Source organism: Neltuma alba, unplaced genomic scaffold, assembly GCF_004799145.2.
Source record: "Neltuma alba isolate B1F8T4 unplaced genomic scaffold, ASM479914v2 tig00004768_pilon, whole genome shotgun sequence".
Taxonomy (NCBI): Eukaryota; Viridiplantae; Streptophyta; class Magnoliopsida; order Fabales; family Fabaceae; genus Neltuma; species Neltuma alba.
In genome coordinates, this window is record NW_021633855.1 from 1 (window position 1) to 16466 (window position 16466).

General features: G+C 35.2%; 1 protein-coding gene across 1 annotated transcript; it reads right to left on the bottom strand.

Annotated features, from left to right (window-relative positions):
• Window positions 1-4067: 4067 nt before the first annotated feature.
• On the bottom strand, window positions 4068-15541 carry LOC114745720 (casein kinase 1-like protein HD16). The gene is made up of 16 exons (XM_028933885.1): window positions 15458-15541; window positions 14810-14941; window positions 14623-14696; window positions 14410-14479; window positions 14238-14272; window positions 13336-13428; window positions 13094-13188; window positions 12944-13010; window positions 11751-11880; window positions 11455-11673; window positions 11240-11370; window positions 5114-5282; window positions 4891-4981; window positions 4515-4672; window positions 4234-4425; window positions 4068-4130 (listed from the first exon to the last, which is right to left on the bottom strand). The coding sequence occupies exons 1-16, from the start codon at window positions 15539-15541 to the stop codon at window positions 4068-4070; spliced, it is 1803 nt and encodes a 600-aa protein (XP_028789718.1).
• Between the last annotated feature and the right edge of the window lie 925 nt (window positions 15542-16466).

A 16466-nucleotide genomic window follows, 5' to 3' on the forward strand; every position in this document is an offset into this window, starting at 1 on the left:
AGCCAACCGATAGCAGCAATCGAAACACTACTCACACGCTTGCATGTTCGCCCAGACCAACACAACCGTGGCAAGCACACCGCGCAACTCCATCGGAAAACGAGCAAATAGAGGAGACAGGAGGCGCCAGCCCAAGCTCATTAGCATGAACGCATCTTTTAGGGACCAAGCGGCATATGCCCCTACGCACCTCATGTGAAGGTTTCCAACTACGCTCAAGGTTTGCCAAGCAAACCCCTCCATGATCTTGCTTATTAAGCACCCGGTGGGAAAATATGCCTCGGCAGATGCCATTTTGTAACTTTGTGGGGGCCCACGCACGATTTTTTCGATTGACAACAACAAGCACGTGAATTCAACCAAGCCCTCACTTACTAAAAAAAAGGGAAGCCAAAATGGGCCCTACCTGCAAACTAACCAAATGAGAGGCCCCTCCCCACCCCTCCCTCTAACCAATCGCACCCTTAATCTCTTCCCAAGCTGATTCTTCAAGAAGTGGAGTCTGAGTTAGATGAAGGATGCTTGGTGAAGGATGCTGAAGCTGAGCTGTTTGCCACAATTTTCCATGATTAAAATTAAAGGAAAAGGGCCAAATATTGCACGTGTAATAATATCTTATTCCTTCAAACCGACTTAGTGCCTATATATTTATATTTGGATAGAGAAACAGGGCCAAAGCCCAAACTAATCAAATTTGAAAATAATGAGGACAAGACTTGCCCAAACTATCCCTATCAAGCCAAACAACATCATTAAGGGGACTTCCCACCCAGCAACTAGTCTAACTCCTAATAGGAAAAATTACAAGCTGTTGAAGGGATAACCCAATTTTTCTGCCCTTTCTTTTATTCTTTCTTTAGTTTTGTTTTTTTTTTTTTTGGGCTTAATAAAATTGCTTAACAAAATTATAAGTGAGACATGAAAAAGGGAGTTTTACTTTGAAAACCTAATGTTGAACAAACCTCCATCCACCCGACACACCCAACCAAATATTTTGACAACCCACACTTTGTTAGTGGCAGTCTCACCCAAGAAGGGGGTGAATTGGGTGAGTTATAAAAATTTTACGAAATTAAAACAATGAACTAATGAAAACAGAGAGTGTGAGTTAGAAAGATTTTACCGTAGAAAAGTGGACACAGAATTTATACTGGTTCGGTCTCAACCACTTGACCTACATCCAATCCTCAGAAAACCTCTGAGTATTCCACTATGTTCCAAGATTGATCAGGCTCTTGGTGCCGTAGTATAGTAATTGATACTCTCAATCACTCCCTCTTACTACCCCTAAGGTTATAATCCCACTCAAGAGTCCACACTTTTGAGTGTCACACAAGATGTGATTAATGATAGAAGATACAAACTCTCTTACAGAGTGAATAAATGATAATTACTGAAGCTCGGTGTACGGAAGAACAGAGTATTGAATGTAACAGTAAATAATCAACAGAGGGTAGCTCGCGTATTCAATCTGTTCATTTAATGCTTATTCGCGCCCTTTATAGTTGAGGTAGTTTAGTAACCGTTAGACGAAAGAGCTTCTAGCCGTTGAGAGTCCGGTTGCGTGTTTTCCCAGTTGTAACGGTTTTTGCCATTAATGCTTCTGACTAGGTAGCTTACAGGCTACTTAGACAACTGTTAGAGAGCCGTTGGGTTTCTCTTTGTAATTTGCAATAATACTTTAATTCGATAATTTTTTCTTTGCAGAATAAGATCAAAAGAAGAACCAAACAAATGATAAAATGAACATTCATAGTTTAAAAGTAGAATCAATCAGTTGTTAAATGTGCTGAGCAATAACTGAACGTGCTTGATCGAAATAATGATCGATTATCGGTTGATCGATCAGGTTATCGATTATTCAGAGTAAGAGCTTTTGAAACAAATAACTAAGTTTATCGATCAAGTGATGGATTAATGATTTATCGATCAAGTGATCAATAAAATGAAACAGTGACTTTATACTGATATGCAGAGAAAAAGAAGATGAAGGTCGCCTTTGATTTTGAATCTCTTTAAATAGAGAATTAAGACAAACATGAAGGCTGAGAAAAACTCGAATGAAATTAATGATAAATTTTGAGAAACATCGTGACTGGTTGAAGTTTAAACTGAAGTCACTCCATGATCGAACAAGTGATCGAACACTTGTTGATCGATCAGATTATCGATAAACAAAGTGTTATATAACAGAATTTAAAGCAATAATTTTCGAACACATTATCGATAAATAGATGATGGATAACCTTATCGATAAACAATAAGCAAAAAGTATATTCAGTGAAAACACAGGCTATGTAGGTTAATCGAATAGGTGATCGATTAATGAATGATCGATCAAGTGATCGGTAAAGTAAAACACAGAGATTTAATCCTACAAAGTCAAAGAACTGATTTATCGATCACGTTATGTGAAAAGCAAGGCAAACATGAAGTGCGGTGATCGATCATATTATCGATAATTTGATTATCGGTCCGGTGATCAAAGAACCATGATTTAAGAACGATGTACCGATGATCGATCATATGATCGATAATTTGCTGATCAATCAGATGATCGATAAGCTACTGAAATAAGTACCTACATGCAGAGAGTGTTATGAAGCAATGTTCGATCATATTATCGATAAATGACTGATCGATAAATGGTGACTAAAGCAAAACATAGAATGAGTAGAGCGCATTACCATTTATCTGTCTTCTCATCGATAATCTGTTTATCGATCATGTTATTAATAAATGCCTATCATATTTGTATCCCTTTATCTGACCGATGTTCGATCATCTTGATTATCAATCAAGTGATCGATAATTTACTCCAAACTTTTATACATAACTAAGTTAATAATGATCGATTAACACATTATCTAACAAGTTATCGATCAAAGTTTCTATTAAGTTACTTGATTGTACAGAGATATTATCTATCAGATGATCGATCAATATACTGAAACACAAATTTCTTACTTTGTTATCATCAAAACCTTAATCCTAACATACTTGCTATTTGGTCAAAATGCTTTTAAGACAGATATTATTTAATAATCCTCCAATCCTAAAGTGTAAATTACAATACAAAAAGAGTTTTATATTTAGAACCAAATGAGTAATTATTATTTAATATAAAATTAAAAAAATTTAATACATGTTTTAATATTTTTTTAATGGATTATTGTGTTAAATGGATTATCATATTACCAATTTAATTCATTTTATAAATACCAAATTTTTTATTTTTAATAAGTCACGTTTAACTTGGTTTAGTTATTAAAACTTGTATACATGCTGAAAATATTTTCAATTATATTATAAAATGGCATAATTTTGGAAATTCTTATATGTTATAATTCAAACTTTTTAAATGTATTTCACAAGACACGTCTTTGTTACTTAAATTTTAATTTAATGAAAATGTATAAGATATGTGTAATTAGGTCAAAGTCTCTTTTGCTCTAAAAAAATTTGGGAGAATAATATTATTAGAAATTCGAAGGTAGATTTTAGCTAAATTTAATTGAGATTTTTCCTTTACCTTGCTTCAGTTTTTAGTATATCTTTCTATTCAATCATAGTCCAGAATTAGAATTGAAGTCTTTAATAATTTTGCATTAACTTAATAAAGAAAATTATATAATCGCCAAAAATAAAAATATTTGTGAAATTGAATTGGTAAAATAAAATAGAAAACTTTCCATGCATTCTAAATATTGAAAAGAAAAAGTAATAATTGACCAATAAATATTTTTAGTACAGACATGTGCAAAAATTTAAAAAAAAACTTTATAAACATTTTGTAATTTAAATTGCACAAGAATTTAGTACAAACTATGTTATATGATTCTTTTATACCCCCGGTCCATTATTATCAGGGTGAACATTTTGCTATTTCATTGTCTTCTCGGCCATAACTAATAATTACCATCAACAGTTTTTGTCTTTTGATTACCAATCCTAATGACTCAGCCTAGTCAACAAAAATTTCTTGAACCAAAAGCCACTTCATATTTTAAGAAAAGCTACCGTAAATAGCCAAAAAAATTTGCTATATCTAGGAGTTTTCCTCCCATTCAAACACTAAAAGTTCTCCCACAGCAAATTGATGAAATATAAAGGTTCTTTGCCCATTTGTCCTGCAAAAACGATCATCACATGTGCAAAACCGATCATAACATGTTCATGCAAGAAACAAAAGATTAAGCACAAACTAGGAATAACAGAAGTCCCAAGTCCCACCTTCACATGCATGCTAGGAAAAAGCCCGGTCCTGAGGGTCTCTTGTCTTTCATCTGCAGCAAGTTTCCTCCTTGGCACACTAAGAACAAACGCAGCCAGGTCGTCAGTAGCTGCTGCTGATGTTATTGTATATCCCCTGTCCCAACGCCTGCGAATCCCTTCGCTGGGATAAATAAAATCAAGTTCAACCACCTGAAAAATTAGTCATTGGTTATTTTTTTTCAACCAAGACTAACATTATTATATAAATAAAAATAGTAAAGGGAAAGCATAAGCATGACCTGATCGCGAAATCTTGCATCCTGTGACATAACTACTGCCCACCTCACCCCTGAGGTACCCATTGCAGTAACATGGAAGCCTTCCCTCCATTTTCTGTTAATCCACTTGAAAGGAAATGAATCGCTAACTTTGAAAGATTGTTGTACATATGGTGTGCCTAGAATACATTAACTAGGTCAGGAAACTAGTTTAGTTTGTAACAAATGCCACTAGCTCTTTAATCTTTATCTGAAACTATGGACCTCTTGAATAATGAATAGGAAATATTTTGGAGAAAAAAAATTATAAATTTGGGAGGCAAATTTTTTAGAAGGCTAATGCACAGAAGCATAATAATCCACCAAAAAAAACAAAACATATATTAGAGTAACTAACCCTTGGACATTACTACTAATGAGCTCCCGTTTTTAGCTCCAGCTACTGCAGTGATGTAGTAATTTTTTTCCCACTGATCCATTATCCACTCCTTCAACAGTAAAAAACAACAAACAACAGCAAACTACTTATTACTACTAATTAATGAACTCTTAAGGATGCTGTTGCTGTCTCAAAGGTATATGAACATTTACTAGTCACATGCCCCAAATATCATTACTACCTCATGAAGAAAGTAAGGAGAGAGTTCATAAACTTGTTTTTTGAAACCGTCATCCATGATTACTGCCCATAGGTTGGAACATGAAGCCACACTGCTTATATAAAAGCCATCCTCATTTCCCTTTTGGATGAGCTGGGAAAGCCTTGCATCTGACACATCGTAGTGATATCTGCAGTGAAAATACAAGCACCCTTCAGACACAAACACCGGCGCTTAATGCTTAATATAAGAGCTCAAAAGCTAGATCAGATAGGTTGGGGAGATTAGAGATTAAAGTAAAGAAAGTGGTTAACTTGGGTACTGAGAAAATAACGGGTGAAAACATTTCTCTGCATTAGTAATCTGAGTTATTCAGAATAGAGGAGAGTACAATATATAACCCATCCAAGAGAGGTAGGGTAAATGTAGGATAAATCACAAATTTAAATATATCCTAACAATAATCATGAAATATACATATGATATGCAGAAAATAAATGAAACACAAATGAAAGTTACAATGCTGAGTGTAGGTTATAATGCTTTATATACACAGCCAAGAATCAATGCTAATCAATACTAACTCTTAACTAAATCTAATACAATATTCCTATATTATCTATACAACCGCCCCCAACACAAATAAAAAAAGGTACCAAATTTCCAATTACAAAGACACAACGCCCTTTTAGGTAACGTAAGACATTCTCTAAAGCATTAATTCTAGCGCTCCATCTCCTGAGTCTAAGGAAGTAAAAAAGGCACTAGAGGCATGGGATAGGTACAAGTACACAATGGGCAAGATAGAGGTCATGTCAAATCCACAGTGGGGAGGGTGCAAGTAAGTACACCTTTTTTGGAGGCAATAGGCAAGTCACGAGAGGGATTGTGAGGGTGGATGAGAACTTGAGTGCTCAAATCAAGATTCGCTGACAAAGTAGACTAGGCGCATCTTTGGGACATCTAGTATAGACTTATGCAATAGGTGCTTCAGGAGATCATCATTTACTTCTTCTCATGTTCGGAAGGTGCAATTCACGAAAGGTAACATATACACACATAAATAAGAGCCAAGAATAACCAAGAGATACACATTTAAGGGATTATGGGTCTAAATTGGATCTGGATCTGGATTTTGGGTCTAATTTGGTAACACGGTTGAACAACAGAGCAAACACATGAAAATCTTGGGAAATAAAGACTTGGAACGGAAAAGACTGGCATAAAGAATATAAGAATACTTATATTAGAAGAAATTTTTAAATTTATTATTTCTACGCTTGGCTTTTCCCTAAGTATTAGCAATTTGTTATGAGTTTCCTTCTCGTAAAGAAACCAAATTGGATCTTGCTTAAGTTATAATAGGATAGGGTAGCAAGCATACGCATGTATTGGAGGCTTTTGGATGAATAAAAATTTGAGCTTATGAAATCCCCTCCCTTTTAGATTCTCTCACTCCCTCCCTAAATTCTATTTTGTTATCCCTAATCTGCCCTTAGTATCAGTCTCTATCTTCTCCCCTCATTCTGTCTGTTTCTCCTTCCATTCCTCTTTGTTTCTCCATTTCTCCCTCATAATCTCTCTTTGTTTTTATCATTCTCCCTAAAATCTCCTTTGCTCCGAGTGTGTGTATGTGTGTGTTGTGCTTGGTAACTATCAAAGCAAGGAGCTAGAAACACTCACATAAAGACCCAGAGACACTCACCAAAAGACCCGAAAAACCCCAATTGTTTTCCCAGTCAAAACAACCACCACCATCATGTTCATGTTCCGCACAATCTAGCAAGAACCCTAAAACCACCCCCACGTAAAAACCTAATTTTTTCATTTCTAGAGCCCTATCTTAGATGCAAGAATTTAGGGTAAAGTTCAAGCCTTTTGCTCTTAAATCCATGTCATGACTCAAATATTTAAAGTAAAGGAAAGATGGAAAGTAGGGTTGAGAAAATCATTGCGCAAATTTGCCCCAAGTTTTTTTTTTATTTTTTGTTTTAGCAAATTTGTGTGAAAGTTTAAAATGGTAGCCTTAAAAAATTGTTAAAATTATAAAATTGAGGTTGACTATTAACACATATTCACAAATTTTTTTCCATAATACTTTGGACGCAAATTTGGACCTTAGCCCATATGCATCAAAAAGAGAAGGAGTTTTAGAAAGACCAAAGAATATAAAGCCATTTTATAGAAATGAGTAGTCATATATGCATGATCAACCTATGGGGCGTAAAAGGTGCTAAGCGCTTTGGTCATGCCATTGAAATGAATGGTTATGCGCCTAATAGACCACATCCTCGTAAGTGTGAACCAAACTTTACAAAAAAATTGACCTTCAACGGCGACAAAAAGTGGCCGCTGAAAGTATAAAAGTCACCGGTGGTGACTTGTCGCCGCTGAAAAGTCGTTGCCGTAATGACCGTGGCTGAAAACTTTCAGCAGTAACAAAAAAAGTCAGCCAGCGACAACTTTTAGAAGTTTCAACAGCGACATTTGTCACCACTGAAAGTGACTTTCAACGGTGATTTTTTTGTCGCTGCTGAAAGAACTTTTAATGGCGACAAACGAAAGTGACTTTGAGCGGCTACTTTTTTGTCACAGCAGAAAGTGATGCCTAAGAAAACTTAGCTTTACTAACGCCACATCATTGCCAACCAGATGCCATGTCATCACTAGCCACCTTCACATCGTTGCCACGTCACCCCCTCGTCGTCATGTCACTGTCCAAATATTTTCACCTTAAATGTGTTTTCTTCAAGGTTCGAATTCGTGACTACCTCCTTACATGTCCAATCTTCTTGCCATTAAGCTGAATTGAACTTGTTTATTATTATTGTAAAATAAAATATATATTACTAAATTATACTTTCAATGCCAACATTAGAAAGTCACCGCTAAAAGTCAGACTTTTAGGGACGACACTAATAGTCGCCACTGAAAGTCTATTTTCAGCGGTGACCCTAAAAAGTCACTGCTGAAAGTGAACGCTTTAGTGATAACATCACCATTAAAGGTCATATATTTAGCGGCGACCAAAAAAGTTGCCACAGTGTACTCACACTAATTTAATTATAATCATCTCTCCCTCATAAACTTAACTATGCTATCCCTTTCAATTATAATGCATTGCTCTCACACACACCATCTCACTTTCAATTATATTTTAATTACATATTACATCTCTCTCTCACACACTCTATCTCTCACTACCTTCCCATCTTTCCTTATCTCTCAAATGTACATGTCTCTCTCATGTATGCTTGCATCCCATTCCTCATGCACATTCTTAATTCTGTCTTACATATATAATTATAACATCGCTATCTCATACACACCCAACCCATTCTACCTCCTCCTTTCTCTCTCACTCACCACATTATCTCTCTCTAACTCTCCCCCTAAACATAATAATACATAAAAAAAGCTTTGGTTATGTAGAGTTAATTATATCAATAAAAACAATTATGATATAAATATAATAATCTTTAATAAAAATAATAAAAGAAATTTGAAAAACACATTCAGCGGAGACATTTTATCACCGCAGAAAGTACTTTCAGGGGCAACTATCTTGTGTCGCCACTGAAGGTATTTTCTACGGCGACAAAATGTCGCCACTGAAAGTCAACTTTGAGAGGCGAAATTATTTGTCACCGCCGAAAGTCGTCGCTGAAAGTGTTTTTTTTTTTTTGTAGTGTTAGGAATAGTCAAGGAAACTTTACAAGGTTGCCCAAAGACACCCCGGAATTTGATGGAAGACTAAATCCTAGTGTCTTCCTAGACTGGCTAGCATAATAGTCACTTTGCAAAGATGAAGCTTGTGGGACTGGCACGAAACATGGAGCAACATGGAGCAGCTAGAACAACCTCCTATCAAAAGATAAAATGAAGGCAGAGTTGAAAGAGAAGTATGTCCCAGAACCAATACCATGGCCAAAATGTATGAATATGTTTGAGATCATTATCCATAGATTGCATATGTTATGCTGCCCATAGTAATGAGTATGCTAATTATTATCAACATGAGGATGAAGTTGATGAGCGACAACTCATGAAAGAACAATTCAAAGCTAAGATAGATCATGGATGAGATGAATTGAATCATTAAATGCCTTTGTTCAGCAATCAGCAAATCACAACATAGTGACACCAAAGCAAGAATCTAATGAAATAAGTGAAAAGCTTTTAGAGGAATCAATAGTCAGTACACTAGGACACCAAAATGGAGCTACTAGCATATTCCTTGCAACAAGCTCGCTCCTATGAAACAGGCTCCTATGAACACTTCGATAGTTGAAGCAAACAAGAACTCTCATCTCGTCATACATGAGATTCTTCAAGATGAGGCTGTTCCTATTACAACACAATAGTTACCATCCCACCGAGGTCATTCCATCATCGTATGTTATCTGTTGGAAAGGCATTCCAGATATTCTCAATAATCAAGCTAATCTTTCTCTCCACGGTTTTTGCTGTCAGTATTAAGAAGGGGAGGCTGAATTGAAAGAAATCATTGTGAAATCTACAGGCAAGAATCCTGAATTGAATCAAGATTTTGAATTAATGACCAACGAAAGTGATCATTGTGTTGGAAATCTTGACGATCCAGGTGTTCAAATTCATTCAAATTCATCACATTGCACTCCTATTCTTCAAATTCATGAGAATGATTATCCTAAAGTCATTAAGGTTATGAAGGAGCATATTGTTTTCCTATCTGATGATAATCTCTACAAATCAGAATGCATGCTCTCTGCTATGGCTCATTTTCCACTACCTTGTTCACCGGAAAGGATTCCTAGATTAGATGCTACATACAAGACTTCTCTGCATTGTGTTCTATTGAGAAATGACAGAATATAAGAATACCTATATTACAAGAAAATTTTAAATTTATTATTTCTATATAAGTTGGCCTTCCTTAGGTAGTAAAGAATCAGAAATTGCCATTAAGTTTGAAACCAAACTGGACTTTGCTTCTATATTTTAGGAATTGTTAGTGGGTTGATCAACAAATGTCACAAAATACTTGAAACTACAACATAATGAACTAACTCGACTAACACGAGTGATGTACCACATTTATTAACCCTAGGCATTAGCACACAAGAGGAGGTCGTACACGACTCACAAATGATAAATGTTGAAACTGAAGTTAATGTTTCTTGAGAAGGCAATGTATTTCAAAGGGAGTCAAAACACCGAGAGGCAAGGAAATAGTATTGCCTTTCCGATAATCAATCTCTTTTCTTTGTCTTTATCGCACGATATAATGAGATAGAGAGGTGTTTGTTGGGATAGAATGAGGCAGAAAGTTGAGGCGTAAAGTAGTACTTATCATATATTTGTATCAATTCTCCCCTTTATTCTTTATTCTCTTGATTATTACGTGAAGTGGTATGGTTAAACATTGCTTTTTAAGTGATCCACTTGCTTTAACAATATTCTCATTACCCACAAAATATCATAGTTTCATTACTTTTACTCTATCTCAAATTCGTAGCTCAATATTGAAAGTTTAAAGAAACAAACAAACGTAGACTTATTTACTCTATCTCAAATCCATCTAAAATTCGTGGAAGAAAGAAACAAACAGAAGCAACATTCCCGAGCTAAAGTGGCCTTTTGGGTAACAAGGCTAAAGTGGCTTTTTTTTTTTTTTTGGTAACAAGGAAAGGCTAAGCCCCAACCAACCTTACGTCAAGGGGATTAAACCCCAACTTCTTCTTCTTCTTCGATGATGATGATGATATTATTATTATTATTATTATTATTATTATTATTATTATTATTATTTCCCTGTTTTAATTATTTGAATATTAGATTTAAATAAATTGGATAGATTAGATAATATTGATTTTATCTTTGAATCTCATTAACCAAGCTCTCAAGTCTATTAAGTTGGCGCAAGGTGCCTTTGTAGGGAGTACTAGCTCCACATGACTCAATTTCATCACACCCTACAAGTTAGAAGTTAGATGGTGTCCTTCGTCCCAATCAATCAATGTATAATATGTAGAAATCAACAATAAATGAAACATTGATGTATTTATAAGTTATAAATTTGGAGAGAAAAATTATAAATTTGGATAGCTAGCTCACCAGAAAGCAGCATGGCTTAAGACTTATATAGGTTTATGTAGGAATATATACCTTTGTTTCATGGGTCTGCGAGCAGTAAATATACTTATCCACTGTGTTGCTGGTAGATCCATTAGTAACTTTTTTCTTGGTTGTTCATCCTCTTCTTCCATGGCCAAACGATCTCTCTTATGACCAATGAGCTTCACCTAGAGTAATGATAGCTTAGAATTCAATGTTGACACCATACAATTCAAACTCGCAATAGTGAAAAAGATCATCAATACCTTTTGTGCACCTTCCGTATTAATTGGTCTACTATGTGGATTTAGACCAACAATCCCATCAAAGAGAGAAATATATTTTGCATAGTTAGGATCTTCATCAAACTTCAAATTTACTACATGTTCAACAAAATGCCTAAAAGGCTCGGGAAAGAAACCACATAAGAGCTTTGGAGTTATTTCCATCTTCTTCTTGCAAACCAAAAACCCACTTTCTCCTCCCTGACAACAACATTTTAAAAACTAATCTTCCGAAGGAAGGGGTGAGAACACCAAAACTAATTTAAAAGATGTCTAACCTTGCACCCCATCCAAGGGAGATGACCTCGAAGAAGGAAAATCAAGGTATAAGCAAGGGATTGCAGATCATCCCTCCTGCTGGCAGTTCTCCCTAAATGTGCGTGCACACTCGCATAGCTGATTGTGCCCCTAACAAATGGAATATCATGAGTCAGGAAGCCATAGTGGGTAAGGGGCCTCTAATGCCCTCCCAAATGTCTTTTTCTGTTTTTTTCCCATGTACATAAAATGATATTTATATGACATTTTAAGGGCGAGAAAATGACATGATATTGGAGGGATGATGGAGATTTGGATTTTTTTACAATTTTTCAAAAAAATAAATCATTTGTAAGGAAAAAAATGCAACATTTGTGCCCATAACATCAAAATCCCACTTATCTTATTTTAGAATAATTAATATGCACGTCAATCCAATTTTAATCAGCTCCCTATAATTTTTTTCTTTTTATTTTCGCATGTCCTCTTCTTTTTGTTTTCCTTGTAGTTTCTATTCTTTATTCTATAAATAATAAATTATTATAATAATCTCATGTTAATATTCTTTTAAAGTTTTAGTTAAACATATATATTATTTATTTTTCAATTCTAATTTTCATAATTATAAAATTCACATGATAATAATAAATATTTCTAAAATTAGAATATAATTATAAATAATTTATAGTACTAAATGACTATATTAATTATTTTGTCCAATTATATAATTATTAATTTAAAAATGAAATTAATTTTAAAGAATAAAGTTAACAAATAATTTTTTTAAAACTACAAAGGACTTAAAAAGAAATAAAGGAAGGAGCCTAATTAAAAATCATGAAACTATAATTAAAAAGACCCGGAGATTAATTAAAAAAAAAAGGAAAAAAGAGTTTTTACAAGGAAAGGTGGTAAGAAAACCTCCATGTTACCACCTCCGTGGCTTTACTCATGTTGAATACTTTCCTTATCCCCCAAACCCATGCTCCGTAAACCCCAGTTACTTCTCTTATCCTATCTTATTTAATTTTGCTTATCCTACTTATTTTTTTGAGTTCATTAAATTTTTCATATCAATCATATTCACATGAAATATATACAATAGTGATAGGGTATAATGTTATGCTAAATGTGGATAAAAGTTGTAAACATGAAGATAGAAGAACTCATTTAGGTGAACTTATCTATATGATTAAAGTTCAATCGGATATACCTAAAGTAACCTGGCATTTGGTCATACTCCACATGTGAACCTGTTAATTCATCCCGCCATCTAGAGGCTATAGGCCAAAAAAATTGAGTATTAAATGCTGCAATAAAATGGGGAAAGTCACAAAACACTAATTGAACTACCTAAAAGTACCTGATCCAAAATCAACCAGAAACAGCCTCTTTTCATCTGCGGTCCCCGGAGAACCAAGCAGAAAATTTTCAGGCTTCACATCCCCATGCACATACCTGCATTGTTTAAGTAGATATTGATCTATCAAAAGGCTGCGAGAATAGGAAATAATGCATTGATTTTCAAATACACACAGTGGCAAGCAGAACCACCCCTAATCACAGAATAAAAAACGACTACGCAAGTAAAATCGAGGGAATTACCCTCGAGAATGCATCTTCTCAAATATGGATATAGCTTCAACTGCAATGCATGCAATCATTTGAACGGACATTCTGGAATTCACAACAACTAAACTTACAAATTGAAAATTTAAAAAAGGCTGGCGCAAGGCACAAAGGTTGGTGCAAAGCATACATTTACGTCGTCTGGATTGGTTCGGACGGAGATAAAACTAAGGAAAATAGGAGGAAAACACTGCCTCTGCTCCGACCACTCTATCACTCTCGCTTTCCCATAGTAAACCTTGTTATTTAATTAATTGAGAGGAAATTTGGGAAAATTGGGGATAAATTCCTGATTGATTAAACATGGTTTGCATGAAGATTATTGCACATAGATAATGGGATGCAGGAAGTTAAGTTCCCATGTGCCCAATTAAATTTGAAACGAGGGATTTATCTAAGCTGCCTCAGACTGAAAAGAAAGGGAAAATCCAATTTTAAAATTCTAAAGCAGAAACTATTTGTTAGTTGCTTTTTGGAACTTTAAAATGAAAATTTTTTTTTTTGGGATTTTCTGGAAAAGAAATGTGATTTTAAAATAACATTTGGTTAACATCTTTTATCAACTAAGAAAAATACATCTAACTTAGGCAAAAAGAAAAAAACATTTTTATAAACTATTTGGTTTTGAAATTAACATCATGAAAATATATTTTCACCGAATAATTTGATGATGTTAATGCTAATATGGTCTTTCCTTGTGAAATTTAATTTGATTTTAAATACATTTATTTTAGTTATTTTATTTGCCCTTTTTTTTTCCCCTTTTCTCTCCATTTTCTCCCGGCCCTACTTTTCAGCTTTTCTTCCCTTCCCATCCCATCCAATCCAAACGGACGGTTAGTGGGTGTAGGCCAACTCACATATAAGTGTTAATCAACACATCCCACAAGCTAGGTCCCAGCATATCCATAACCTGCAAGCATAAAGGTCTCAAGTCACAGAGGCAATCTTCAAACATACAAGGTGAAAGGTGAAACTAGATAGAAGAAAACCAATTTAGCAACCCCAAAACTTAGAACCAAAAATGAGGAAAATGACCAAGTCACATACCATGATATAATAGCCACCTTGCCTACCCTTGTAGTATACTCTTGGCACACCATGGCTGCCACCTAGAGCGCTGGAGAAATTCCAAAGCATTTTTATTGTATGATCAATCATAAACACCAATCTACCCCACGAAACAACTAACGAAAAAAAAAGAATTAAGAATCAAGAAACAAAGGGGAAGAATAAAAAGAATCAACCATCTATCTAACTCACTCATATACTTGCCACTCCTCTGGTGGTCCATATTCATATCCTTGACTACTTTTATGCTTAAATTTCAATGCAACCTGAAAAAGATAAAAAGGATAAAAGCTGAGCTTTTCAGACATTAAACTAAGAGATAATAATTTTTAAAAAAAAAAATATCACCACTTATCCAATAATGGCAGGAGAGTTATACCTCCACAGCTTCAGGTCCAGTTGTCTCGTTCATATTTTCGCCACTAACACGGCGACCAACATATACTTGTCCAAGTCCACCCTCCCCTAGCTTTTTCCCTACTTTATACAAAGGGGAACCGCCCACCTGAACCTGTCACCATAACGAGTAAAATAGCATAGGAAAATGGGAAATTTTTCAGAAAGTAACCATGGAAAAAGGGGGGGAGGTAATTATAGAAACCAAAAGGTAATTACCTTTAATCCTGCAACTAAAAACAAAAGCTCAATAAAAAAATAAAAACAAATTCTGAGGAGCGTTGTGCCTCCAAACCAATGGGATAACAACAAAAAAGAGTACATGTGAGACAATTAAACCCAATGGTATAGTAACAGTCCAAAAGTCAGAGTCCGTAAAGTGTTTTACTTTCAACCTTTCTGTGTCAACAGAAAGACTTCATCCAAAGAATACACAACTTCTGGCAACTTCTGGTTTACGCTAAAAACTAGAAGCAAAAGAAAACATCCATTTAAGCTTTCTATGAATGTGGTATAAGACTACGCAGTCAATTCAAATTATGATTTTTATATAAAGGAGCTCCTATGTTAAAAGTGTCCAAAAGAAGTTGCTTAAAATGCATTACACTTCATAAGACAACATAATACAAACCTCAGGGAAAGGAGGGGTGTCCTGCTTATCTTCACCAGCATCGAACTTATCGCTGCTCCAAGAACCACTATCATCAAGACCCATTTTCCCCTCCGCTGTTTCTTCCACCACTGGCTCTGCTACCGCTCTTCTCTTCCTTTACCTTCTCACAATTGCTCCTTCGGATGAGGTTGCTGCTGCTCAGCCCCTGCCCACTCAACTAGCCGTTCACTCTCAGGAAGGGGAAAAAGAGTTAATTTTGGGGGGCGGGGGGGAGGAGATGAACCGGAGGGAATGCTTCCAAAGATAAAAGATCAATGAATATAGAGTGAGGAAATAAAAACAGAGGGGAGGATAGGTCTCTAAAGACCGGGGAAAGATTGAGGAGGATGGAAGGACCCCGGAAGTCGACGGCGGCGATGGATGATGGGATCAGGGCAAGAGGTGAATGGGAAATTGGAAAAAGTTAAAATGTAAAACTGTAAAAGAAGAAATTTTTTATTTAATTTACTTTTTAAGAGCTCGACTTTTATGCTCTGCTTGGATTTGCTCCGCGGGTATGAGAAGAGGTTTAGAACTAGTTTATCTCTTACCAGTCGGGAGCAGATGAGAAAAGGCCAGGCACTGAAGACTTGCAACGACCAACAAAACGGTCAGAGTAGATCGAATGGGAATCTGTGCAAAACAAAAAGGTGTCACGCGAGAGGAGACATGGAGCACTAGGGGAGGGACATTTGGGTGTTTGGTGGGTGCCTTGCAAACTGAAAGTTTAGATGCATTATAAACATATAATCAAGTAAAAGAAGGAGGGAAGATATCAAGAAAAATGATCATAGTATTTTAAGAAAAACTTAGTTAATTAGTTAAATAATTTTTTATAATTAACTAACTTACCTAACTTCTTTAATCTAATCAAATTAGTTAAATAGATCTTATATTAAGAAGTATTAAGGAGTGGAGGAGTATTATTTAGTGGAGTCATTGAGTAGGTGTTTTGCAAACATTCACTTTATACTTCTCCGCCGTTTTC